The sequence below is a fragment of the Trichosurus vulpecula genome, chromosome 8, assembly GCF_011100635.1.
Source record: "Trichosurus vulpecula isolate mTriVul1 chromosome 8, mTriVul1.pri, whole genome shotgun sequence".
Classification (NCBI taxonomy): domain Eukaryota; kingdom Metazoa; phylum Chordata; class Mammalia; order Diprotodontia; family Phalangeridae; genus Trichosurus; species Trichosurus vulpecula.
The window spans coordinates 80,857,467-80,883,113 of record NC_050580.1 but is presented as its reverse complement, the minus strand read 5'-3'; the positions used below and the strand labels follow the sequence as shown (position 1 = coordinate 80,883,113).

General features: G+C 40.2%; 1 protein-coding gene across 3 annotated transcripts; it reads left to right on the top strand.

Annotated features, from left to right (window-relative positions):
* The first annotated feature begins 3,947 nt into the window (after nucleotides 1-3,947).
* On the top strand, nucleotides 3,948-25,054 carry LOC118828299 (cytochrome P450 2C19-like). 3 transcript variants are annotated; one of them, XM_036734856.1, is made up of 9 exons: nucleotides 3,948-4,127; nucleotides 6,004-6,166; nucleotides 11,864-12,013; nucleotides 14,485-14,645; nucleotides 15,524-15,700; nucleotides 18,565-18,706; nucleotides 19,442-19,629; nucleotides 23,378-23,519; nucleotides 24,843-25,054. In XM_036734856.1, the coding sequence occupies exons 1-9, from the start codon at nucleotides 3,948-3,950 to the stop codon at nucleotides 25,031-25,033; spliced, it is 1,494 nt and encodes a 497-aa protein (XP_036590751.1). In that variant the 3' UTR covers nucleotides 25,034-25,054. The 3 variants fall into 3 exon arrangements, with proteins under 3 accessions (XP_036590751.1, XP_036590752.1, XP_036590753.1); XM_036734857.1 differs by having other exon boundaries at nucleotides 3,948-4,131; nucleotides 6,008-6,166; XM_036734858.1 differs by lacking the exon at nucleotides 15,524-15,700.
* The last annotated feature ends 593 nt before the right edge of the window (nucleotides 25,055-25,647 follow it).

Below are 25,647 nucleotides of genomic sequence, written 5' to 3'. Positions count from 1 at the left end.
AGTCAGCCCTCCCCTCTATCACCCCCCTCCCCTCTCATCCCCTTTTCCCTTCCTTTCTTGTAGGGCAAGATAAATTTCTATGCCCCATTGCCTGTGTATCTTATTTTCTAGTTGCATGCAAAAACTTTTTTTTTGTATTTGAACATCTGTTTTTAAAACTTTGAGTTCCAAATTCTCTTCCCTCTTCCCTTCCCACCCACCCTCCCTAAGAAGTCAAGCAATTCAATATAGGCCACATGCGTATCATTATGTATAACCCTTCCACAATACTCATGTTGTGAAAGAATAACTATATTTTGCTCCTTCCCAACCCATCCCGCTTCATTGAATTTTCTCCTTTGACCCTGTCCCCTTTCCAAAGTGTTTGTTTTTGATTATCTCCACCACCATCTGCCCTCCCCTCCATCATTCCCCCCCTTTTATTTTTTTTTGTCTTCCTCCATCTTCTTTCCTGTGGGGTAAGATACCCAACTGAGTATGTATGGTATTCCCTCCTCAGGCCAAATCTGATGAGAGCAAAGTTCACTCATTCCCCCCTCACCTGCCCTCTCCCCTCCTCCCCCAGAACTGGTTCCTCTTGCCACCTTTATGTGAGATAATCCACCCCATTCTATCTCTCCCTATCTCCCTCTCTCAGTATGTTGCTCTCTCACCCCTTAATTTGATTTTATTTCTTTAAGATATCTTCCCTTCATCTTCAACTCACCCTGTGTCTGCTCTCTCTTATATATATATATATATATATATATATATATATATATATATATATACACACACACACACACACACATATAGATATAGATATATAGATACATAGATATATAGATATATACATACACATTCACTTATATATATATACATAAACATATATATATACATACATATATATATATATATATATATACACATTCCCTTCAGCTACCCTAATACTGAGATCTCATGAATCAAACACATCATCTTTCCATGTAGGAATGTAAACAAAACAGTTCAACTTTAGTAAGTCCCTTGCAATTTCTCTTTCTTGATTACCTTTTCATGCTTCTCTTGAATCTTGTGTTGGAAAGTCAAATTTTCTATTCAGTTCTGGTCTTTTCACTGAGAAAGCTTGAAAGTCCTCTATTTTATTGAAAGTCCATATTTTGCCTTGGAGCATAATACTCAGTTTTGCTGGGTGGGTGATTCTAGGTTTTAATCCTAGCTCCATTGACCTCCGGGATATCATATTCCAAGCCCTTTGATCTCTTAATGTAGAAGCTGCCAGATCTTGGGTTATTCTGATTGGGTTTCCACAATACTCAAATTGTTTCTTTCTGGCTGCTTGCAGTATTTTCTCCTTGATCTGGGAGCTCTGGAATTTGGCGACAATATTCCTAGGAGATTTCTTTTTGGGATCTATTTGAGGAGGCTAACGATGGATTCTTTCAATTTCTATTTTGCCCTGTGGCTCTAGAATATCAGGGCAGTTCTCCTTGATAATTTCTTGAAAGATGAGATCTAGGCTCTTTTTTTGATCATGCCTTTCAGGTAGTCCAATAATTTTTAAATTATCTCTCCTGGATCTATTTTCCAGGTCAGTGGTTTTTCCAATGAGATATTTCACGTTGTCTTCCATTTTTTCATTCCTTTGGTTCTGTTTTATAATATCTTGATTTCTCATAAAGTCACTAGCTTCCACTTGCTCCAATCTAATTTTTAAAGTAGTATTTTCTTCAGTGGTCTTTTGGACCTCCTTTTCCATTTGGCTAATTCTGCCTTTCAAGGCATTCTTCTCCTCATTGGCTTTTTGGAGCTCTTTTGCCATTTGAGTTAATCTACTTTTTAAGGTGTTGTTTTCTTCAGTATATTTTTCAGTATTTTTTGGGTCTCCTTTAGCAAGTCATTGACTTGTTTTTCATGGTTTTCTTGCATCCTTCTCATTTCTCTTCCCAATTTTTCCTCTACTTCTCTAACTTGCTTTTCCAAATCCTTTTTGAGCTCTTCCATGGCCTGGGACCAGTTCATGTTTTCTTGGAGGCTTTTGGTGTAGGCTCTATGACTTTGTTGTCTTCTTTAGGCTGTATGTTTTGGTCTTCTTTGTCACCAAAGAAAGAATCCAAAGTCTGAGACTGAATCTGAGCACGTTTTCGCTCCCTGGCCATATTCCCAACCAACTAACTTGACCCTTGAGTTTTTCAGTGGGGTATGACTGCTTGTAGACTAATGAGTTCTATGTTCCACGTTTGGGGGGGAGGTGCCAGCTCTGTCACACCAGCACTACTCCTTCCCCAAGAACCCCCAGCCCGAACTGGGCTTAGATCTTCAGCAGGCTGTGCACCCCTGCTCTGATCCGCCACTTAATTCCTCCCACCAGGTGGGCCTGGGGCCAGAAGCAGCAGCAGTTGTAGCTGCCCCACCTCCACTGCTCCCGGGGCTGGAAGCAAACCGCGAACTCCTTCCACTCCTGCAGCTTTTCCCACTAACCTTCTCCGCAGTCTTTAGTGTTTGTGGGTTGAGGAGTCTGGTAACTGCCGAAGCTCACTGATTCAGGGCGCTAGGGCCTGGCTTCTGGTTTGGTTTGTCCACGCTGCTCAGGTTGGGCTCTGCTCCACTCCGTTCCCAGCTCCCAGCTTCGTGTGGGATAGACCTCACCCAGAGACCATCCAGGCTGTCCTGGGCTGGAGCCCTGCTTCCCTTTGCTGTTCTGTGGGTTCTGCCGTTCTAGAATTGGTTCAGAGCCGTTTTTTATAGGTTTTTGGAGGGACTCGGCAGGGAGCTCAAGCTGGTCCCTGCTTTCCAGCCACCATCTTCTTGATGAAGAATTTTAAATGTTTTAAACCTTAGTGCCTTTTTTCATCTGCTATGAGTTCCTTACTTTTTCAGATGGAAAGAGATCAAAAGCTTGCTGTGTTTTATTTGCAAAGCTGAAAAACCCCAGAAGGATATTAACACAATGAGCTTTGTGTTTTGCTGTTATTCAGGAGCATCTTGTGGCCTGGCCTTTGTTGTCATATATTTGTCTCTCATTCACATATTATACCTGCACAATGAATGGCTGACCTGTCCCACACTGTTACTCCATGCCCACTTTGATCTTATGCAAATTAATTATGCATTCTTGGTTTTAAAGGGTCTGCTGGCATCTGTTTAAAAAATGAAGATGTACATGAAATGCCTCCATGATGTTCATTGTAAATGTTAAACATTTTCATAAAGAAGGAACCCACAATTAGCCACTTCCTTCCCACCAACTCAAGTTTTCCTGAGTAAAAGTATAATGGGTCCTCCAAGTCCTTTCAATGAGTCCTGGGAGAGACCTCAGCTTATAAAGGCCAAGATCTCCCACTGCATCTGAGGTAATTTTCAGTTGTCCTGATCTATATCTTGTCCATGGACCCAGATGACTCCAGAGGAGAACCTGAGGCTGTTGACCTTGCACAGCCCTCCCTCACTTAAATCTGATTCACTTGCAAGTCATGGCAACACCTCCCTGTTGTCATGGTCCTCTTTGAGAAGCAAAGATAAATAACAATGGGTCAACAAAGTTTTTTATGTTATAAAAGTGGCACATATGTGGAACACATCAAGATACACTTCCTCTCACAGAGTGGTAAGGTATTATAGGATATGACATATACTCTCAAAGTCCTAAAATCATTTGTTTTGTTTAATATTTGTTGAAAGTATTGATTGTAAGGGGAGGTGGGGGCATATAAAGAAATAACTGTGGTATATAAGGAACAAAAAGTATCAGTAAAACTTGAAACAACAAATTGAATGTCTCCTGATACTTTAAAATACCCTGCTTTGGAACAAGGGTAGGGTTCTCTTTATCTGATGGGCAGGCCCCAGTCTGTTGGACGCTTATTCAGGATACCAAGGAATTATTAGCTGCTTGATCTCATGTTTACAGTCCTTCCCAGCTTTGGATTCTAAGCCCTGTATTTCATTAGCAGTAAGGAAGAGCATCAATGGATCCATCTGTGGCCATTGCTCTCGGCTTACTGCTCTGTATCTCATGTCTGCTTCTCATTTCATCATGGAAAAAGGGCTTTGGAAGAGGAAAGCTTCCACCTGGTCCTGTTCCTCTTCCCATTATTGGCAATATACTGCAATTGGACCTTAAGAATATCCCAGAATCTCTTTGCAGGGTAAGTAAACAATTTTTCTTCTGTGGATTTCATTTGTGACTCTAGTGGCAGTCGGTTTGTTTTAGGAGACTGTTTTCAAGCTGCTTATTCTAATGAGTACAACATGTTAGAGTATGTAGGTAGGTATCTTGTAGGTTTTCTAGGCGATCTTTTGATTCACTGTAATGGCCGTCTGGGCCCACTGTTTCAGCAGTAGCTGGATGTTCTCAAGTCCCTGTAGGTATGGATGAGATCCATTCTACAAAAAGTGCTATTTTCTGCTATTACTGCTCACATTGGCATTGCCAAGTTCTAGGAGAAAATGCCATCATTTCCACTTAAAATGCTCATTGCCTACCATAGGGAGAATGGGGGTTTTTTAAGTGCTTGGTTATTTCTGCTGCCTGAGGAAGGAATAGGTCCTGCCTGCAGGTAGGGACCTCCAGCCTTTGTTGGATCAGAGTGGAGGAGTCAGGCAGCCTCCCTTTGCAATCCAAGTCCTTGCATGTAATCTGAAGTGTGACTGGGGGAAAGCAAGCCCAGCCTCAAGAGGAACTAGCAAGTTCTGAACTCAGACCTGTAGATCTCAAAGCCTTTGAAAGGTAGCCTGGGGTGGTAGGAAAGGCATTGAACTTGGGAGTAGAAAGGCCTGGGTTCAAGTCCAGATTCTGACATTTACTAGCTTTGTGCCTTGAGCAAGCCATGACCACCTCTGTGGACCTCAGTTTCCCAGGTCTCTGTGAGGATTTGATCGATAAATTTTATATCTGCCTCACAGGGTTGTGAGAAAAGATTAGGTGAGGTTAACATGTGAAAAGATAAATATGTTTTCCTTTTGACCTGGTAGATTGCCAAACTGATATCCTTGCCATATCCTCCCCGGACATATCCTGATCTTTGGGGCCTCAGTGTCCTCATCTGTAAAATTATAGTTGGTTTAAAAGAGGAGTTCTTCATCTTTGGACCATGAACTCCCAGTGGGTCCATAGATATATTTCAAGAGATCTGTGAGATTGGATGGGAAATATGACATTTTTATTTTGTTCTAATATAAATGGTTTCCTTGGTAATCCTATGTATTTTATTCTAAACAAATATTGTTCAGAGGAGCACATAGGGTTCACCAGAGTGTTGAAAGAGTCCATGAGAAAAAAGGGATAAGAATCACTGCTTTAAATGCTCTCTAAGGTCCCTTCTGGATCTATACCCATGATGCAATGATACTGATTTGTAGTGTTTGTTTTGGAATCATGACCCTTTTCTGCTCCAGAATTTCACTGACAGCATTGACCCTATTTGCCAACTCTGCTATTCTCAAATCTTTAAGTGAATTATAATAAAAATGATAATAATAGCAATTACTTAGTGATTTGAGGTTTACCCAATATTTTCCAAACATTATCTAATTATTCTCATAAGAACTTTTGGAATTAGATGGTATCATTATCCTCAGTTTACAGATGAGGAAACTGAGGCAGATGGAGGTTAAGGGACTTCCTGGGTTCACATAGCTCTTAATTATTTGAAACTGGATTTTGAATAATGTCTTCTTGATTCCAGGTCCAGTCCTGCATCCACTATGGCACCCAGCTATGAAAGATAAGCTCAACCTCTCAGGAAGATTGAGGATACTGCAATGAGGTCATATCCTGTGCCTCATTAGTCATCTGGCTTCTAGCCCAAGGAACAGAATGAAATTTTAGCCTTTTGAACCATCTAAGCTTTGGGTTGAGATCATGGGTTGCATCATGCTCTCTGTAATAAATGTCAGAAATGTTTTGAAGGAGATGATAATGGATTGACAACTTCTGCAATAAGGTCGACAACAGTAATCCAAGCTGTTTATTACCTAATTCAGTGATGATGTTCTCACCAGTGCCCACCTCTCTTTTCACAGCTAGCAAAAGAGTATGGCCCAGTGTTCACTCTGCAATTGGGTGTTGAGTGTGTTGTCGTGTTACATGGGTACCAGGCAGTGAAAGAAGCTCTGATTGATCATGGGGACAAGTTTGCTGACAGAGCACATAAACCACTTTTTGAACTGTCAAGCAAAGGATTAGGTAAGTTTCTGCTTGGTGAAGAGGGAGAAGAGAAAGACAAAAATATGGAAAAGAATAGTATTCTGAGAAATTGTTGGAAATAAGCCCACTTGCAAACCAAATCCACCAAAGAAGTGGTGTATTGGGGAGGATATAATGAGTGGTGTTGAAGCCATTTTTCTTTTCTCTAGGACAGCAGCTGTGTAATGTCATGTTATATGTTATAGGCAGCTAAAGTAGGAAGAAATGGACTAAGGGAAAAATAAAAAGAGACAGATAGACAGACAGAGACAGAGACATAGAGAGAGAGACAGAGATGGAGATAGAGAGAGAAAAGGAAAGAAAGAAAAGAAAGGTGAGAGGGAAAGAAAGAGACAGGAAGGAAGAAAGAAAGAGGGAAAAAAGGAAGGAAGAAAGCAGAAGGGGAGAGAGAGAAATAATGGAAAGATGGAACCAAGGAAAGAAAGAAAGAGGGAAAGAATGAGAGAGGGAAAGTGAAAGAGAATGATTGTGGGGTGGAAGAGTCCTGGAGGTAGAAGAGAGACATACTTCTCCCACACACCTATCCTTTAAAGAAAACAGTAATCATTCACCCTTCACATGTGACTTTTATCTTCAAAGATCTGTTTGTTACACTAGTTCATTTTCCAGTTGGTTGGAGGTTTCTCCTTGCTTTTCAGAGATCCAGTGCTCTGCTATCTAGTACCTCCATTTGTGTCTTCTTAGTGGACAATGACCACAACTTTATGTAGCCTGTGATTCATAGGAAAATGTCTTCTGGCAATTTGACCAGTGTCTTCTCCATATTCTCTATGAATATGTCATTAAGAGACATTGTCAGATGCCTTGCTGAAATAAGTTTCTAGTTTGGGAAGGCATTGCCGAGATCTACTAGTTTGATGATATTGTAAAAAAATAAATTAGATAAGCTTGCAAGACCTATTCTTGATGAACAAATGCTGACTTGTAGTGACCACTGTTTGTAAGTTTTCACAAATCTACCTCCCTTAAGAGTAGTGAGAAAGCGGGTAACTGAGACAAGAGCCCACACTGTGTAGGACATTGAGACCTCTGTCTTTCCCTGTGCTATCTCTTGTTGGGCATAGCAGAAAAGGATGAGTGGCAGCCAATAGATGTACAAGGTTAGAAATTTTGCTACAAAATGGATGAAATGAAGCTGGTGGTCAGGGATTTTGCTACCTGCCACCAGTAACAGGTAAATCAAAATTACTTCAGTCTGCAAGGATAATGATCATCCAAAATATTAAGCCTTTGAAGACTAAGCAAGGTGGAGTATAGCCAGTGTGGATCAGAATCCATAGGAAGGAAAGGTATGTATGCTTTTTGAAGTAGTGTTAAAAATTATAATAATCTGAGTACTTCTGGAATGGGTAGTCTTGCTTAGGCTACTAAAGCTAAAATTAGGACAAAAATCCCTCTCTCATGTCATTCTATCAGCTACAGGTTGGCAAAAGCCTCTGATAATATTTTTCATTACCACTCCCGATAACTGACTAGAAGGCAAAACCCTTTCTCTGTTAAAGCAAATGTAGAATATTTGGGGTAGGAATACTTGAGTAAATCAAGGTGGGAAATGAATGAATGAATCAAAAGTAACAACAACAACAGCCAACAAATACCGTACCTACTATGTGCCAGGAACTGTCCTAAGTGCTTTATAAATATTATCTCACTTGATCTTTGCAACAACTTCAGGAGGTGCTTCCTATTGTTAGTCTTCACTTTATAGGAGAGGAAACTGAGGCAAAAAGAGGTCAAGTGACTAGCTCACCTAGAAAGTATCTAAGGTTAGATTTGAATTCAGATCTTCAGACTGCAGGCCTACTGTTCTATCCATTGTGCCACCTAGCTGCTTTGGTTATTAGACAACAGTTTATCTGAAAGAAAGATCTGTGAAATCTTAATGGATTGCAGGTTTGACATAAATGAGCAACACAAAAGGGTAGCCCTATATTAGGAAGGCAGAATTTATGATTTCAAAGAGAATCTCATATGTGCCTGAAAGGTTTGGAACCACAGGCTATAAGGAATTCTCTAGGCAGAAGGCAGGAGAACTAAAGCATGTATTTACACTCCACAGTAACAGGCCCACAAACCAGCATCCCCATTTTGATATTTTGATCAAAAGCTTCCAGGCCCAATAAGTCCGCCTCACAAGGGTAACCAGGAGGCCACAGAGAAGTGAGATGATATAAGGCAAAATCGTGTACATGCTTCCCCTCTATGGTAAGAAGATTACCCACTGGCCTCCAGTCCTTGCTCAGCACTCCTGGCTCCACGTGGGTCAGCTCTGCTACCGCCAGCTCAGCTTTGCTACCGCCAGCTCAACTTGGCTGTAGGTGTCTCTGGCTCCAACAGGAAAAGGAAAAAGGGATCTTCAAGCTGTCCTCTCCCCTCTTATAGAGCTTTTGACATCATGAAGCGCCGCCTGAATGACCAGGGCCGATTGGTTCTTGACTTGGCCCCTCCCCCTAGTGTAGACCAGGTTAACACCCAATAGGGCGTGGCTCTGGAGTTAACACCTCCCCTCAGCCAGCCCCATGACTCATCACACAGGAAGTTCTCTGATTCCTGGCATGGTCGCTGGGCTTCCTGCCCCGGAAGAGCAAGCCCCAGCATCCAGCCAGTGAGGCTCAATGAGGTAAGCTGAGTCATTCAAGAAAACAAAGGCCATTCTGGTTACAAGCCCACAGAGGCCAATAATGACCTCCTATAAAAGGTGGGATTTGAGCTGAGTATTAAAGAAGACCAAAGACAGTATGATGAAGGAGAGCATTAAAGCCACAGGTGGAGGGAAAGGGGAAGAAGAAAGCCAGTGTGATGGTGCAGAAATGGGAAATGGAGTGCCGTGTGGGAGGAACTAGAGCATAGAGTTCGTAGGAGGCAGTGAGATGGAGGAAGATCTGCCCCTATCATGTGCAGAGCGCTGGGTGAGGTGTTGGGAGATGGAAAGACAAATGTGGATACAGTCAGCACCCTCTAGGATTTTACAATTGAATGGGGTGGGGAAGAGGCAACATGAACATTGTCATATATATATATATATATATATATATATATGTATATATATATATGTATATGTATATGTATATATGTATGTACATATATATGTGTATATATCTGTACATATATATGCATATATACATGTATATATTTATATACACATATTATACACACACACACACACACACACACACACACACACAAAATGGATGCAAGGAGAGGACACTAGCAGCTGTGGAGATCAGCTAATATCTGATTCTACAATGTGGCACTTGACCTGAGCTGAGGATCCTGGGAGACTGAGGCAAGAATGGGGCATGATACCAAGGTGGAGCGCCATGTATAAGGAACAGCAAAATGACCTGTTCACCCTAGTGTGCTTGGAGGGGAATAATATGTAGTAAGGTTGAAAGGGTAGGTTGGGGCCAGGTTGTGAAGGCCTGTAAAAACATAACAGAATTTTATGTATTTGATCCTGAATGTGATATGGAACCACAGAGTTTGTTGAGTAGGGTAATGATATGTTCAGCTTCTCACTTTATCAAAATCACTTTGTTGTCTTTCGTGCTGGAAGTGGACTAAAATGGTATCACTGCATCAGGGTCAAGGTACAGTGTGTCTGACTGTGGCTGATCAGTCTAATCACTCTGGTAGCTAGGTGAAGGATGAATTAGAGAGAGTAGACTGGAAGCAGAAATATTGCAGTATTCCAGGCAAAACAGTGGTGATGGCATGGACTAGAGTATGTGAAGGTAAGGGAAGAGTTAAGAAACAAGGATCCCACTGAGGTTGGTAACCTGAGTGACTGGAAGTGTGGTGGTTCCATCAACAAAAATTGGGAAGGACAGAAGAAGGGGAGGTTTGGGTGAGGAAGACAGTGAATTGAATTTTTGATGTAATGAATTTGAGATGTCTATAAGAGGTAAAGACATGGGATTGTGAAGGGTAGTGTTTATCCTGTTATCTTCATTTCATTTCATGATCTGGGGTGGCAAGAATCTAGGATTTTGGTCAGGATTTCTGAGTTCTAGGCTTAGTCTGAGACATAAGCATTCCTGACCTTAGGTGAGTCACTTAATTTTTCTCAGATTCTCCATATATAAAATGAGAGGAGAGGACCGGACAAATTCTAAGCTCCCTTGTCTATATCAGCCTATGATTTAGTGAAGTCAGGTACAGAACAATGGCAAAAGTTAAAATTTTCTGAAGCAAAATTTTGCAAAGCCCTTTCTTCAGGTCTTCAGCTGCACTGAAGGAGACTCGCTTTTCTTTCTTTTTTTTTGAGGTAATTCTGAGGCAGAGCAGGAGCTATTTAAGGTCCAGAGTTTGTTGTGTTATGAAATCAAGAGTATCTGTTAGTGAATGTAATTTGTGAGATTGTCATCAATGAGCATATTGATTAACAGAATGAGCAGAGAGCAGAAGCCCTTTGTTGGGGATCTCAACTTTGCCACAGATGCTAGGAGGCCTCACTGTTAGCTTCTATTTTTTTCGGAAGGTATTTAATGAAGTCAACATGAATTTAAGTCCATTCAGAATATCAGTCAATTTCTTGTTTGAGGCTTCTTTATGAAGGATCTTGAAGTAGAGGGTGAAGAATTTGATCCTGATAAAGGTCCTATGGAAATAAGATTACAGGCAAAAATGTAGTTCCCATCTCAAAGGTCATTGGGTGAAGGCCTCATCCTCTGTCTGGAATCAGAGGGTGATATCTAGAGGTAGGAAGGTGTGATGTATTCAGGGAAAGAAGGACATGATATGTTAAGCTTTTGTATGTGTGTATCATGTGTGTACAATAAAGGTAAGTATACACCTTGGCCATCGCTCAAATTAACTACAATTTTTTATGTAATTGTTATATTTTGTTCTGACTCAACAATCATTTCCTCACACACAACATGCTCCATAGTTGTTTGCTTCCTTAGGAACAAAGGAAGCTTGGAAAAGCCATGTGATACAGGGATTGCTACTGAACTTATGTAACTTTCCATTCTTATTGAAGGTACATCTTTTTGCTCAGTCATTTCAGTCCTGTCCAACTCTCTGTGACCCCATTTGGGGATTTCTTGGCAAAGGTACTGGAATGGTTTGCCATTTCCTTCTTCAGATCATTTTACAGATGAAGGACTGAGGCAGACAGGGTTAAGTGACTTGTCCAGGGTCATGTAAATACTAAGTGTCTGAGGCTGGATTTGAACTCATGAAGATGAGTCTTCCTGCCTCCAGGGCCAGTATTCTATACACTGAACCACCTAGTAACCCACAAAAAGACCAGAAACAGAGACTCTCCCTCTTTGGTCCCTGTGTGAAGTAGGGAGACTAGTACTTCAAGACATCCTAATCCTTTAGGTTCCTTGGGTCAGAAGATGCCGAGATACAAACTAACTAAGCCTACAACCATTCAGGGTCTCCAAAATATGTCTTTATCCTTGCCTCCCTCTTTGTAGCCACTTCATTTCTAGGAGGAAGATGTGGGTGTAGGGCCACCTGACCATGGGGAAGAGAGAATGTTGTGTGGGATGGGACAGGAAACAATATTGATAGAGGAGAAAGCAAATTGACACCTTCTCCATTTCATTCTATTCCCCTAGAACAAGGGGTGTGGGCCAAGGTCCCTTGGACATGGACATTTTTACATGGATTATAAGGAACTTTGGAGTCTAAGGCTACTCTTCTTCCTGCTCCCCTTTATAGGCATTATTGCAAGCAATGGAGAGAGATGGAAGCAAATCCGGCGCTTCTCCCTCATGACCCTGAGGAATTTTGGGATGGGGAAGAAGAGCATTGAAGAACGAGTCCAAGAAGAAGCAAAATACCTTGTGGAGGAGTTAAAAAAAACAAAAGGTTGGTGTGTCTTTACTTTGTTACCACTGACCTTAGAAAAATCCATGCTATCCCTGGTAACTTCTGCAGACTGAGGTTGATCCAAGAATTTACTTTAGTCTGAAACCACCATGTTTGTACTTTGGGCCCATCCAGGGGTATGCCCATACCCATGTGCTCATTACTAGAAGCCCTGAAAGGTCAGGACAGCCTGGAGAGGAGGTAAGAGGAAGTCCAGCTCTGCTAATGAGTTCTTGCTAATCTTGTGGGGAGGCAGTGTGGTGAGGAAAGTTTAGGGAGATGACTTTCTGTGTTTTTATTCTTTTTCAGATGGAGCAGAGCTCACAACAACCTAGCAGCACTGGTTCTGTTACCTTAGGTCAACAGTTCTAGGGGGAGAAGGCATTGCTTTAGGATCATTTTGGGGACTCCAGGGATTTTCTTGATGTTTTGCTGACTAGTTGAAGGAAGGGAAGCAGAACTGAGAACTTTGCTGGGAAGGCAATGAGCTGACTCAGCAGCTTCTTTTGTTAGTTCTTTCTCTTCAGGCTTCCGCCTCTTCCCTTATGTAAGTCATTTAGCAGGGGCGTTGTCTTCATTTTATTAAATTTGAAAGTTAGTGGGTCACAGGGCACTGGAAGAGGGCATAAAAAGTGATTACAATGCCATAAATTCTATGGGACAACTGCTTTTTTAACCATAAAAGGCAAAGCCCATGTGTACCGTGTGTGTTTGTGTATGTGTGAATTTGTGTATGTGTGTGCTGGGTGGCAGCAACTGAGCAGTAGTAAGATACTGTCAAATGTTGCTTCTAATTAGCTATAAGACCTCTCCTACTCCAGAATGTTTCACCAGGAATAACAGGAATAAAATGAGAGCAATATTCCAACCCCACTGTGGAATGTGAGACTTTTGCCACTACTCTGTGTAGATGTTTTCTCCCCCATTATAATGTAAGGTCCTTGAGGGCATGGACAGTTTCCTTTTTTTCTCTAAACCCCTGGTGCTTATCTCAGAGCCCAGTAAGAGTTCAGTAACTGCTGGTGGATTGGTTGATTGATACTCTCTCCTCAGTTGTCTCTATAATGCTTTTCTCTACTGCATCTTCTTCCAGCCTGATTTTTGCTTCTCAATACTCTTTTTCTGCATCACTATCCACTTGTAGTCATCTAAGGGTAAATATCTCCAAGACTCTGTGCTTGGCCCTCTTTAATATAACCATCTCACCCATGACCCTGATGGAGACAGACCAGGACCTTCAAAACCAAGAGCCTGGATAAAAGCAATACTTTCACTCCAGTGTCCATAGCCACTCCCTTGTGGAGATACAGCCTAGCAACTGCTCCCTCAGAGACTAAGTCACCTAGATTGAAAAATATTTACAAAATGAATACAAAGTAGTTTGGGGAGTGGGAACACCTGAATGATCCAGACTGGTGAAACCACCTGTGCCTTGAAGATCATCTCCCTTCTGACTCTGATGGAGACAGCCCAGGCACTTGAGCCTAAGACCTTGGGAGTAGCAGTGTCCTCCCAACCACCAAATCACTTCTAGGCCAGTCTCTCCAATTCTCATTGAGAGGATAAATCATTGTGGAGAAATCTTTCTCATTACCACTAGCAACAATTGTTGACCAGCTACCACCAACATGTAGATACTAAGTACAAGGTTCATAGAGGTGGCAGAAATCTCTAGATCATTGATCCTTTAGACCACAGCCCTCATAGCTCCCATCCAAGGAAACAACTGCCATGGAGAAGAGGCTGGCCATCTCCACCAATTGCCAGCCAATTACCAGCCAAATGCTATCTATAAGGTAGATTAAAACAATCAACCAAATTAGAAACAATACTGGAACAAGCAAGATGGCTAAAGCAGTGGAGCACCCTGAAGGAGAGACAAGAGGCAACATATGCCAGTCAAGCAAACTACCATCACCACCTTGACATCATTACTACTTAGATGTCACAGGACCCTGAACCTAAAAGCTTTTCTAACAGCAAGACTTCCAGCCTGGAACCTTCATCCTGGGATTACTGATTGAAATAAAATGAAATATAGTTTAAAAATAGACATGAAGAAGTCTGAAAGCAAAAGCAGGTTTGGGTGAGGTGGCGAATAGGGATTTAGAAATAAGAAGTGATGCAGTATGGTAGGAAGAGCAGTGTATCTGGGGCCGGAAGAGAATTTGGGTTGGATCCTACTTCTTGATCTCTCCTACCTGTGGCATAAATTAGCTAATTTTCTTGAACCTCAGCAACCTTGTCTATACAATGGGGATTATTCTATTTGTACTTAGGATTCTTATGTGGATCAAATCAGTGTTCATAAAGAATTTTTTATTTTCAACCTTGCTTTGCCAGATAAATGTCAGCTAGAATGTAAGCTAGAGGGGAAAGCAGGGCAGTTACATCCTACCTAAAGGCAGGCAACCCTTCCTTTTGATCACAGAGGGTGAATTAAAGTCTTTCTGTCTCTCTCTCTTCTTTAGGATTACCATGTGACCCCACGTTCGTCCTTGAGTGTGCTCCTTGCAATGTAGTCTGCTCTATCATCTTCCAGAAACATTTTGAATATAAAGACCAGAAATTTCTATGTTTATTGAATCTTTTAAATGAAAACATCAGGATTTCAAGTTCGCCATGGATTCGGGTGAGAGTAGTGTTTTCTTCTTTTGGAACTCACAGTATGTTTTTTTTTCTTTACTTTGAAGAAACTGCAGCAAAGAGCTAGGCTAGAGTTCATTATGCATTCCATTGGGAGGTACAACAGTGCCACGCTGGGATGGGGTCACATTTTCTTCTTCTTTGATAGGGACTAAAGTCAGAGAAGGTTACCCCGATATGGTCTGATTTGAGGGACATTATACAGCCCCTCCCTGGAGTACTTCACTTGGTAGTTCACTGATCACAGGGACTAAAATTAAAATTCATGTTACTATAGAGAAGCTGACCTTTCCCTTGGGCACTTGAGTTTGGATCAGGTTAGCAGATGAGCTAGCTGTCCTTATGGAAGGAGGCAGGCAGAGCTCTTTTTTAAGATTAATTTTTTTTTACGTTTTCACATTCATTTTCCACAAGATTTCGAGTTACAGATTTTCTCCCCATCTCTCCCTCCCCCCACCGCAAGGTGGCATGTATTCTAATTTCTCCTTTCCCCAATCTACACTCCTTTATATCACCACTCCCCACCCTTCAATCCCTTTCCCCCTTACTTTCTTGTAGGGCAAGATAGATTTCCATACCTCATTTAGGTAGAGCTCTTAGAAGACCTCATAATGAGAAGGATGAGAACTTTCCTGTAGGAAGTAAGAATTGAGAATGATGGCCAAAATATTCTCAGGCAACCAAGGAACAGAATACTAAATTATTTTTATGGAATTTGTATAGGAATTTATGAGAAAAGTCACTATTTCACAAAGTACATTTATCCCACCCTCGTTCAGCCCTTTTCTGAACATTATCCAAATGCTAGAGTAGAGAATTTTTTTTTCTCTCTAATAAAGTATGATATAAAATTCTTCTTTTCAGGTCTACAATCTTTTTCCATCTCTAGCACATTATCTCCCCGGATCTCATCACAAGGCAATTAAAAATTTTCATTTACTATATGAATTTATTTTGGAAGAAGTGAAAGAACACCAAAGGACACTGGACCCCAGTAATCCTCGGGACTTCATTGATTGTTTCCTGATGAAAATGGAGCAGGTACAGTGTGAACAGTGGGTCTGAATCTCAGTTCTTGTTCATGAAATGGCTTGTGTATTAGAGGCTGAAATTTTTACAAACATACAGCAGTAAACAATCATATTATTCATAGCGTGCTCAGAGAGCTATACGGGGCAGATAGACAAATTAGAAGACATGGCCCAAGCCCTAATAGAATTTCTAACCCAGCAAAAAGAAGGAAGCACATTTAAGGACAAGAGAATAATTATCTGGATTGCGTAGGGAAAGACAAAAATAAATTATAAATTGAAGATTTAAGTGATGAAGGAATTTGAAATTGGCAAGAAATATGCTATTTGGGGAGGGATAATATAAAGCTTCCTTCTAGAAGAATTAGGTTTTGTTCTGGGTCTTGAAGAAGGTCCTAGAGCCAGGCATTAAGGACCGGGCAAGACATTTCAGAACTCTGCAAAGATAGAGGGGTATAGGGAACTTTAGTCTAAGCAGCCTGATTGGAATGGAGGGGCTTCTGTGGTAGGTACTTGTGGGGAGGCTGGTGGGTTTTATAATCAAGATGTTGGAGTTAGAGGTTCCTCACTTTCCATCCCCTTCACAAACAAAGAGCAAAACCAAAGGGAAAAAAAATTACTGAAAAGTTACATAAAGAAAAAAAATCAATGAAATTAGAATGAAAACTATAACAAAGCAATACGTTAATATAATTCCCATGGAGTAAATGAAGATTCAAAAGTACCAGAAATATGGCAGAAGGTAAATTAAATGCTGTTGGCCATCCTGAAATGGATCAATGACCTACTTAAAGGAATATGTGAACCCTGAGGTCACTACTTATGGTTTTCTTACCAGACCAACCAGAAGACACATTAATTCAAAGGGTAACTCATTTAATTTAGCAATATAGCAACATAACTGCCAAGGAAAATCCTTCCTTCCTCAGCCCGTGCACATAAGGGCATATTCTCCCACAGTTTCCCAATCCATTTGTAGATGAGGGAATATGGGAGAGGGTAAATATGTAGACTGGAGCAAGAGATTTCTCTGTTTAGTTTATAAGTATCTCAAGAATGCCATATGCTTTTCCCCCCTCATCCCCACAGTGGGAGTAGGCCTTGATTGACTTGAACTTGACTTATATCCTCTAGTACATGTCTGGTATTCCTATGTTTTTACTCTTCTTATTTTTATTCCATAGGGTGTGTGTTATATATTCAATTTCTGACCTCAGTGGTGACTTTTCCTCAATACCAACACCTCATGGTCAAGATCAAAGCATTTAGCATCTCAATTTCCTCATTAGTAAAATGACAATAATAATGCACTACCTCTATCACAGTATTTTGATGCTCATAAAATGGGAAAATATACGTGGACCCTTTTTGTATAAATTGTTATATATATATGTAAGTTGATAATTTTTTTCCTTCTTTATTTGCTGAATGAAAACATCCTGTTTATCTAACTAAACTTATATAGAGTTTATCTCATATTTCACTAAACTGATAACAGGATTTATTGGCTTGTAAATCAAGAGGAAAATGTACTAGCTTACATTTATATGGCGCCTGTGTATTTGTTGTTTAATCATTACTGACGTTTCCAGCTCTTCATGACTTCATTTTGTGTTTTCTTGACAAAGATACTGGAGTGGTTTTCCATTTCCTCCTGAAAATCATTTTAAAGATGAAGAAACTGAGGCAAACAAGATTATATAACTTGTCCAGGGCAACACAGCCAGTAAGTGTCTGAGGCCAGATTTGAACACAGGAAGATAAGTCTTCCTGACTCAAGCTCCAGCACTCAATCCACTGTACCACCTAGCTGCTTGTGTATATCCACAGACATTATTGATATATATTACATAGGTATAGATATCCTGAGATAGCATGATATAGGATAGTTGTTTTGAAGATGAATAGAAATGGATCCCAGTGGGCCTCATATTGACTTAGAAAACTCACAAATTAACATTACCTATGTTGTATTGTATCTTTATTTATTTTGCTAGACATTTCCCAATTGCATTTTAATCTGGTTTGTGCCCTACACAGTTTTGCTGGTTGGTTGTGGCCTGAGGGCTGAGAATTTGACACCCCTGATGTAGGAGATACAGAGCTGGCCTCAGAGTCAGGCAAAACTGAGTTCAAGTCCCCTCTCTAACACAAAATGTCTGTGTGATCCTGGGCAGGTCACTTAACCTTATAACACCCTAGGGCTAGCAACTCTCTTGAGACTTTAAGTTTTTCAGAGAAAGGGTCTACTTGCATTGATAGAGAGCATTTTTTAACCTGGAAATTCCTTGTGCCAATGAAATTGCAGGTCTAGTCTCTCTCTCTCTCTCTCCCTTTCTCTCTCCGTCTCCCTCTCCCTCCTTGTCTCTTTCTCTTTCTCTTTATTCTCTGTTTCTCTCCCAAGTTTATTATCTGCAAGGGCCAAACTTCCTTAATAACTGCCAGCTTCTCCTTCCTCTTTGGATTGTGTTGCTCAAACTTAATTTATTTATAGGATCATAGATTTGGAACTGAAAGGGATCTTGGAGGTCATTGAATCCAACCCCTTCATTTTACAGATGAGGAAACTGAAAGATAAAAAGATTAAATGACTTTCCTAAGGTCAAGATCAGAGATAGCTGGGGTGGGGACATCTAGGTGGCATAGGGTACAAAGCACTGTGATGTCAGGAGGATCTGAGTTCAAATGTGGCCTCAGCCACTAGGTGTGTGACCCTGGCCAAGCCACTTAATCCTGATTGCCCCCACCCTCAGTCTTTTAAAAAAATGTGAACTTGGATACAAACCAAAGACGTTTGCCTTCAAATCCATCACACTTTCCATTGTGCCCTGCTGCCTCCCTTTCTTTTCAATCAATCATCCAAATTATTCCTAGGAAAAGCAACAACCACAATCTGAATTTACCATTGAAAACTTGGTCAGTACTGGTGTTGATCTATTTGGTGCAGCAACAGAGACAACAAGCACCACCCTGAGATACGGACTCCTGCTTCTCCTGAAACACCCTGAAATAACAGGTAGGATAACAGGCGAATATAAGCAATAATACATATCCATAATTTAGTCAACATGAAATAGTTTCTTGTCCTTTTGATACTTTCCTTGGCAACTTTTCTGTTTTCATTTTCATGTATTTAAGTCATCATAGGTTCAAGTTTACTTATTCCTCTGCCTTCATTACTACCTCCAACCTACTTAGTTAAGTGGTATGTAATTGTGAGGTATTATTAAAGACAGGCATAGAGATAGTGATAGGGATAGAGACTATAGCCCACTGATAGAATTAGGAGGAACTGAGTGATTGAGAGGCAGTATTTCCTAATTGCTCATTGATCCTGCCTGGCCACAGGAGGAGCTGGTGCATCTGAATTCTTGTCACTCATAGAGCCACTCAGGGCAGTACCTTGGGCTTATGATTGGTCATGTTGAGTTCTGCAACAGGTCCACACTGAGACCCATCCTCATTTCCTTAACCAAGTGCTGCTTGGCCCGTATTTTTTAAAGGACAACTTGAGCCTGTCCTGAGGGCATGGGGCATAAGTCCCTCAAGGGATTCTGAGCTGGCTTAAGAGACTAAAATGGAATTTTCACCTATCTCTATCTCTCTATCTATGTATCTATGTATGTATCAGAATGTGAGGGTCAAGTGCATTATTTACCAGGGTAGCTCTTGGTGCAAATTCAGAGGAAATAAGAGAGAAGGCAGTTTTTGTCTCAATTTTTCAGATCAATTTTCCTTCATATTATGACAGGAAAAATTCATGAAGAGATTGATCGTGTGATTGGCCAAAATCGTACTCCCTGTGTGGAGGACAGAAACAAGATGCCTTACACCAATGCTGTGGTACACGAGATCCAGCGCTACATTGACTTGGTTCCCACCAACCTGCCCCATGCAGTATCAGAAGATGTTCAATTTAGACAATATCTTATCCCGAAGGTCAGAAGCACTTCTCACCATAATACAAGATTTTCTACACTCTCCCATTGAATTATAGAATCTTAGAGTTAGAAGGAACCTCAGGCCAATCTACATCCTTGAGAAGTTATCACAGAATTTCAGAATTTGAAGGGATTTCAGTGGTCATATTTTCCATCCCCAATCTGAAAAAGAATTCCATCTCCACTATGTTCACCTTGTGGTCATCTAATTTTTGCTTAAAGAGTTTCAATGAGGAGGAGCCACTTAATGGAATGCTGCAGCATTCCATTGTAATCTTCCACAGCCCTAATTTGAAGTAATTTTTGTTTCTTGCCTTTGGCCCAAGTTTGCAGTTTTCTAACTTTATTGCTCTTGGTTTTGTCCTCTGGAACAAAACAACAAAGTTACTCCCTCTTTCTAGTAACAGTCCATAAAACACTTGAAATCAGCTATCATGTCTCCGGTTCTATTATGTCTTCTGCTGTCTTGTCTAAATATCCCCATTTCCTTCAACCCATCCTCACACGGCATGGACTTGTTATTTTTACCATCTTGTTGTCTTTCTTTGAGTAACCTCCTAAGTTATGACTCCTAGAATGAATACAATCCTCATTGGCGAGCTGATGAGATCATAGTACAATGGTGCCTACTTCCAAGCTGCCACTGAACATTCAATAATTAATCTTTGTATATGGTCAACCAGTTTTAAATCCACTTTATTGTCTGGTGGTCTAACCTGTATATTTCCATCTTTTTCAGAAGAAGAACATGAAAATCTTTATCAAATGCTTTGGTAAAATCTTAGTAAACTCTATGTACAGCATTCTCCTGATCTACCAGTGTATTAACACCCTGAAAAAAAGAAATAATCATAATGCCTCTCCAGATCTTTCTGACCACCACTTCCTTATCTACAGTAATTTTATGATTCCTTCCTTATCTAGATTATCTCTTTAGAAATATATTCTAGACTCTGAGTGCACATTGAAATGTAGTTTTTTCACTTTATTTTTCTTTCACAGATATCTAGGTGCTCTCTTATTTTCTTCTTATTTCTCTGGGTAGTAAATCCCTATCACCCATATTGATTTATTTATTCTATCCTTTTCAGTTCACAGATCATTCCTTTGTCAGAAAAAAAACAAAATGAAAAGAAAAATTAAGAAGTTTAGTATCTTCTCTTGTCATTTGTCATCCTCATCCTATAACCCTCTCAGTTTTGGGTTATCTTTTCTTTAATCCCCCTCCTTTGTACAATATAGTTTTTTAAAACCCCTTCTTGTTGCCCTTTGTTGGCCTCACCAGCCTCTGTTCATTCTGGGCTTTACTACTTCTGTCACTCTTATCGAAATGTGACATGTTTCTTTTACTCATCCTTGTCTTTGAATAAAATCTAGGTTGGTTGGTTAGTTCCCTGTCATAATAATATATATTGTTTATAAAGTACTTTGAGGTCTGCTTTACACGGATTATCTCATTTAATCTCTACAATGACTCTGTGGGTGTAGATGCCATTATTCTCCCCATTTTACAGTTGAGGAAACTGAATCTTAGAGAGACCACCTGGCTTTCTTGGGTCAGGCAGCTAGTAAGTGTCTAAGTCAGGATTTGTACTAAGGTATTTCTGATTTTAAGTCTCACAGTGTCTCCACTGTACCACCGGGCTATTTTATCCACATTGGTACCTTTAGAGAATGGTCCTTTTTCCTCCATCATCAGAGGTATATCTCTTCTCTTTCTTGGTGATAATAATAATAACTAGCATTAAGGTTTGTGAAGCTTTTCACAAATATTATCTCTTTTTATCCTCAAAACAACCCTGAAATGTAGGCATTATTATTATTCTGATTTTACAGATGAGGAACCCGAGTCTGAGAAGTGATAAGTAATTTGGCCAGGGTCACACAATTAGTGCATATTTGAGGTCACATTAGGTCTTCCTGACTCCAAGTCCTCTACTCTATACATTGGGGCATTTATTGCCTCTTTTATAGACTCTAAGATGTACTGGTCACATTCCACAAAATTCCCATCATTACCATCCATATTGTGCACAGAAAGTGTGTCAAGTGTGATAGTATCCACTGCAACACATCATGTGCCAGAGGGTTTCCGCTTATCCCTATTCACATCTATGTTGTCCAAGTTCCTCTCACATGGTGAGAATTGGATCAATAAAAGAATTTCATTTTTTGGTTCTGCTACATTTGCAAGATGAAGTTATCATTAAGGAAAGTCAGGGAATTATGAGATGCTCTGTTTTTGACAGAAAAGAAACTTAAAGAAGTGAATGAATAATTGAAATCTTTCATCACTGCTCTATCATGTCTAACAACTGGGGATTATACTCTGTTTTCTGAATTCCTTGTCTATTTCTTCTCTCTCTCTCTCTAAGAGGTCTGTAGAGTACTATCATGACAATGTCACCCTTGATGTTGCCTCCATTCTTCTTTACCTAGGTGCATCTCATCATTCTTCTTTCCTCTTCTTCTTATACCTTCTTGATTTATACTACACCACCCTCTTTTTCCTATCCTGGTTGTTGTGGATAAGGTATGCTCATTCCAGAGCTTCAGTCTTGTTAAGGTTCTTCTACTAACAAGTCCTAGTTATAGCTTTGAGGTTGAATTTGTTTCCTTGTCTTAAAATATCCAATCCATCTTCTTTTATTAGGCACACTTGAAGCATTTAAAACCCATTTTGACTATATTTATGAGGAATCAAAAGAATAATCTTTCCAGCCTCTGTTAGGTGCATCATTCCATTCATGGCCAAGAGTCTATCATTCTTATATTTTTTATGAAAATGTGGTTCAGAAACCCAAATCCAAATCTCAAACACCCTCTTACAAGATGTCCATTTCTGAAATCTGCCTTTCCTTCCTGAATCTTTTGCTTCCACTTATAGCCACAATGAAAAAACTACCTGCACTCCTAAGGTATTTAGGTTTTTTTGGTCCTAAATCTCAAAACCTATGGAAATGCTTCCCTGATTCCTTAGAGAAGTATTATTTTTGTTTATGTGAATCACTAGAGGCAAGTAGTAGTCATCCCCCTTGCCAAGTCTTGGAAGTTCTCTGTTATGTCTTTGATACGTGGTCTGAGAATATGGCAGAACTCTCTATTTTTATGCTTGTCAGCAAACAATGTTTCAGTATGTTTCCACAAGGAGTCACCAACCATTATTCTTCTCTTCTTCCTGGATAACTTACCAGATAACACCTGTGAAGATACTTTACCTTTTTTTAGAATACAAGCAAGTGCTTCTTCCTCAAAGCATCTGTTTTCTTCATCTTTAAGAGGCCCTACTAATTTGTTTATCCTTATTCTTCTTTGTGGCACTATGTTATTCTTCAACATCCTGACACAGGTTAGAATTCATTTCTGCCTCTTCAGATCATCTGGCATATATTTGAATTTACTATCTATGGATTCGGTTATTGTCCACCCAAGCAGCTCTTTCCTTCTTTAATAGATCTAATGGTCAAGTTATTTTCTTAACTTTTAATAATCTGAGATCTGCCTCCTTGTGTCTCTTACTCATCAGTACTGGTCCTGTCCCACAAGGTGTCAAAATTCAGTTTTATTTTTTGCAATAATATTGCAGATTTTCTATTTTACTATCAGCATAGGCATTTAAAACTATTGACTCTTTCTGTACTTAAAAATGAGGGGTTTTGACTAGATGATAGTTCTATGTTTTCTTTCAACTCTAACATTCTATGGTTCTTATTTTCTAATTATTTGTTTTTATCTTCTCATTTCAGGGTACCACTATAATACCATTACTATCTTCTGTTCTGCATGATGATGAAGAATTCCCCAATCCATACAAGTTTGACCCAGGACACTTCCTGGACAAAAGTGGCAAGTTTAAAAAGAGTGACTATTTCATGCCTTTTTCAGCAGGTAAGACATTCATCTAAAGGTGTGCATCAAAGTTGGTTTGATAACTCAGAGGACCTGTGTTACAATCCTACTTTGCAACTAATTAATTGTGTGACCTTGGTCAAATTATTTCATTTCTCTGGGCTTTAGTTAGCTTATATGCCAAAAGATTGTGTTGGACTAGATGACCTTTATGGTCCTTCCAAGTTCTAAAACCTGGGGGCTCAGTGGAGACGTAGTACATCATTCTTCTAATTTTCCTTGTGCCATGGTTCATCAACTAAATCAGTTGGGTTTCAGGGTAGTTATCTGAGCTTATTGTAAATAAGTGTCGGGACTGAGATAGTGACCACTCTCTTCTGCATCTAGACCTAAAACTAAAGCTTCCTCTGTCTCTCCATATTAAAAACTATCCTCCCAGTCATCCTCAGTCAGGATCTACTTCTCAGATAGTCTTCCAGGCTTTTATGTTAGCATGGCACAATCTTGTATCTTATCAGGCCAAGGAAGGGGATTGGGCTATCCTGTTGTCCCATTACTCAAGTACCATTATGTCTAAGGACACTGAAGGTCTAATCTGAGAGCTTACAATTTTGTAGAACTATGACTCCTGACTAGGACACATAGGTATTGAACCTCCTTTCCTAGTGATGCAGATTTTAATGGGGATCTATTGGTACTCAATTACAGATGATGGTCTGTCTTGTCCTTTCATTTCCAAGTCTTGGGGGATTGTATTGCTTATCAGGTCATGTTGGTGAGAGCTAAGTCTGGGACTGGCAGACACGAATGTTGGCAGGCAGCTAACTGTCCCTCATATTGTGGTCTCCAGTGCCATGCCTTGCTCACTTGGTTCTAATTTTTGTGTTATAGCTAGGAGTGAGTAGTTAAGAGAAGTGGCTGGATGGCCATTAAGTTCCAGGGTAGAATCCACAGGCATTTCTGTCCAGAATGGTGACAGGAGTTTCCCAATGGGAACTTTGATCATTCTTCTGTCACCTTTCCCCATTGCAGTTACTCTGGATAGCCATAAATTTAATTGTTGAGATTATAAATGAGTGATTGTTTTCTCCCTAGGGCAATGACTCTTTTTCTCTGAATATAAATCTCATGATTTATTCTGGCTCAGGGGGATTAATTTAGAGTGTGGATACTGGAGGGGTCATCTCTCTCTGTTTAGGAGGAACTAGCTCTTCAAAGGAATCTAGGACTGGAGAGGAAAAGATTGCATGCACTCTTTTAACTAAGGCCACTGAGTGTTAGTGGGCTCCCTATAAGTCTGAAGAATTGCTCTAGATGATTTTGAAGTGTATGGATATTAAATCCTTGTATTTTCACTTTCAGGAAAACGGATGTGTGTTGGTGAGAGCCTGGCTCGGATGGAATTATTTTTGTTTTTTACTACCATCTTGCAGAATTTTACCTTGAAATCTCTCATTGACCCAAAAGATATTGACACCTCCCCAATTGCCAGTGGATTTATCAAAATACCCTCCTTCTATGAGCTCTGCTTTCTACCTTACAAAAACATGTGAAGGACCACCCCTGGTTCCAAATGCTGTAAAGTCTCTTCACGTGCTAAGAACAAACTGTATTCATTCCATTGCCCAGCAATGAAAGCCCTCTATGATTTCAGCCCAATATACCCTTCTTGCTTAATCTAATAATCCCAATCTTCCCCAACATTCCCCAGAAATTTTCTGTTCCTGGAATATTTCTTTTCTTCAACTCTACTGATTGGAATCCTACCCATCCTTCAAATAATAGTTCAGATGCCATATCCCTGCTACCTCTTCAGTACTTACGGTCTGTACTGCACAATTTCAGCCTCAATTATGGTATTATGAAGGCTGAATTTATGATTTCAAAGAGAATCATATATATGTCTGAAAGGTTCAGAACCGCAGGATATAAAGAATTCTCTAGGTAGAAGGCAGAAGAATTAAAGCATGTATTTAAGCTCCAAAGTAACCGACCCACGAACCAGTGTCCGCATTTTGATATTTTGATCAAAAGCTTGCAGGCCCAATAAGTCCACCTCACAAGAGTAACCAGGAGGCCACAGAGAAGCATGATGGTATAAAGCAAAATCATATACATGCTTCCCCTCTACGGTAAGAAGATTACCCACAGGCCTCAAGTCCTTGCT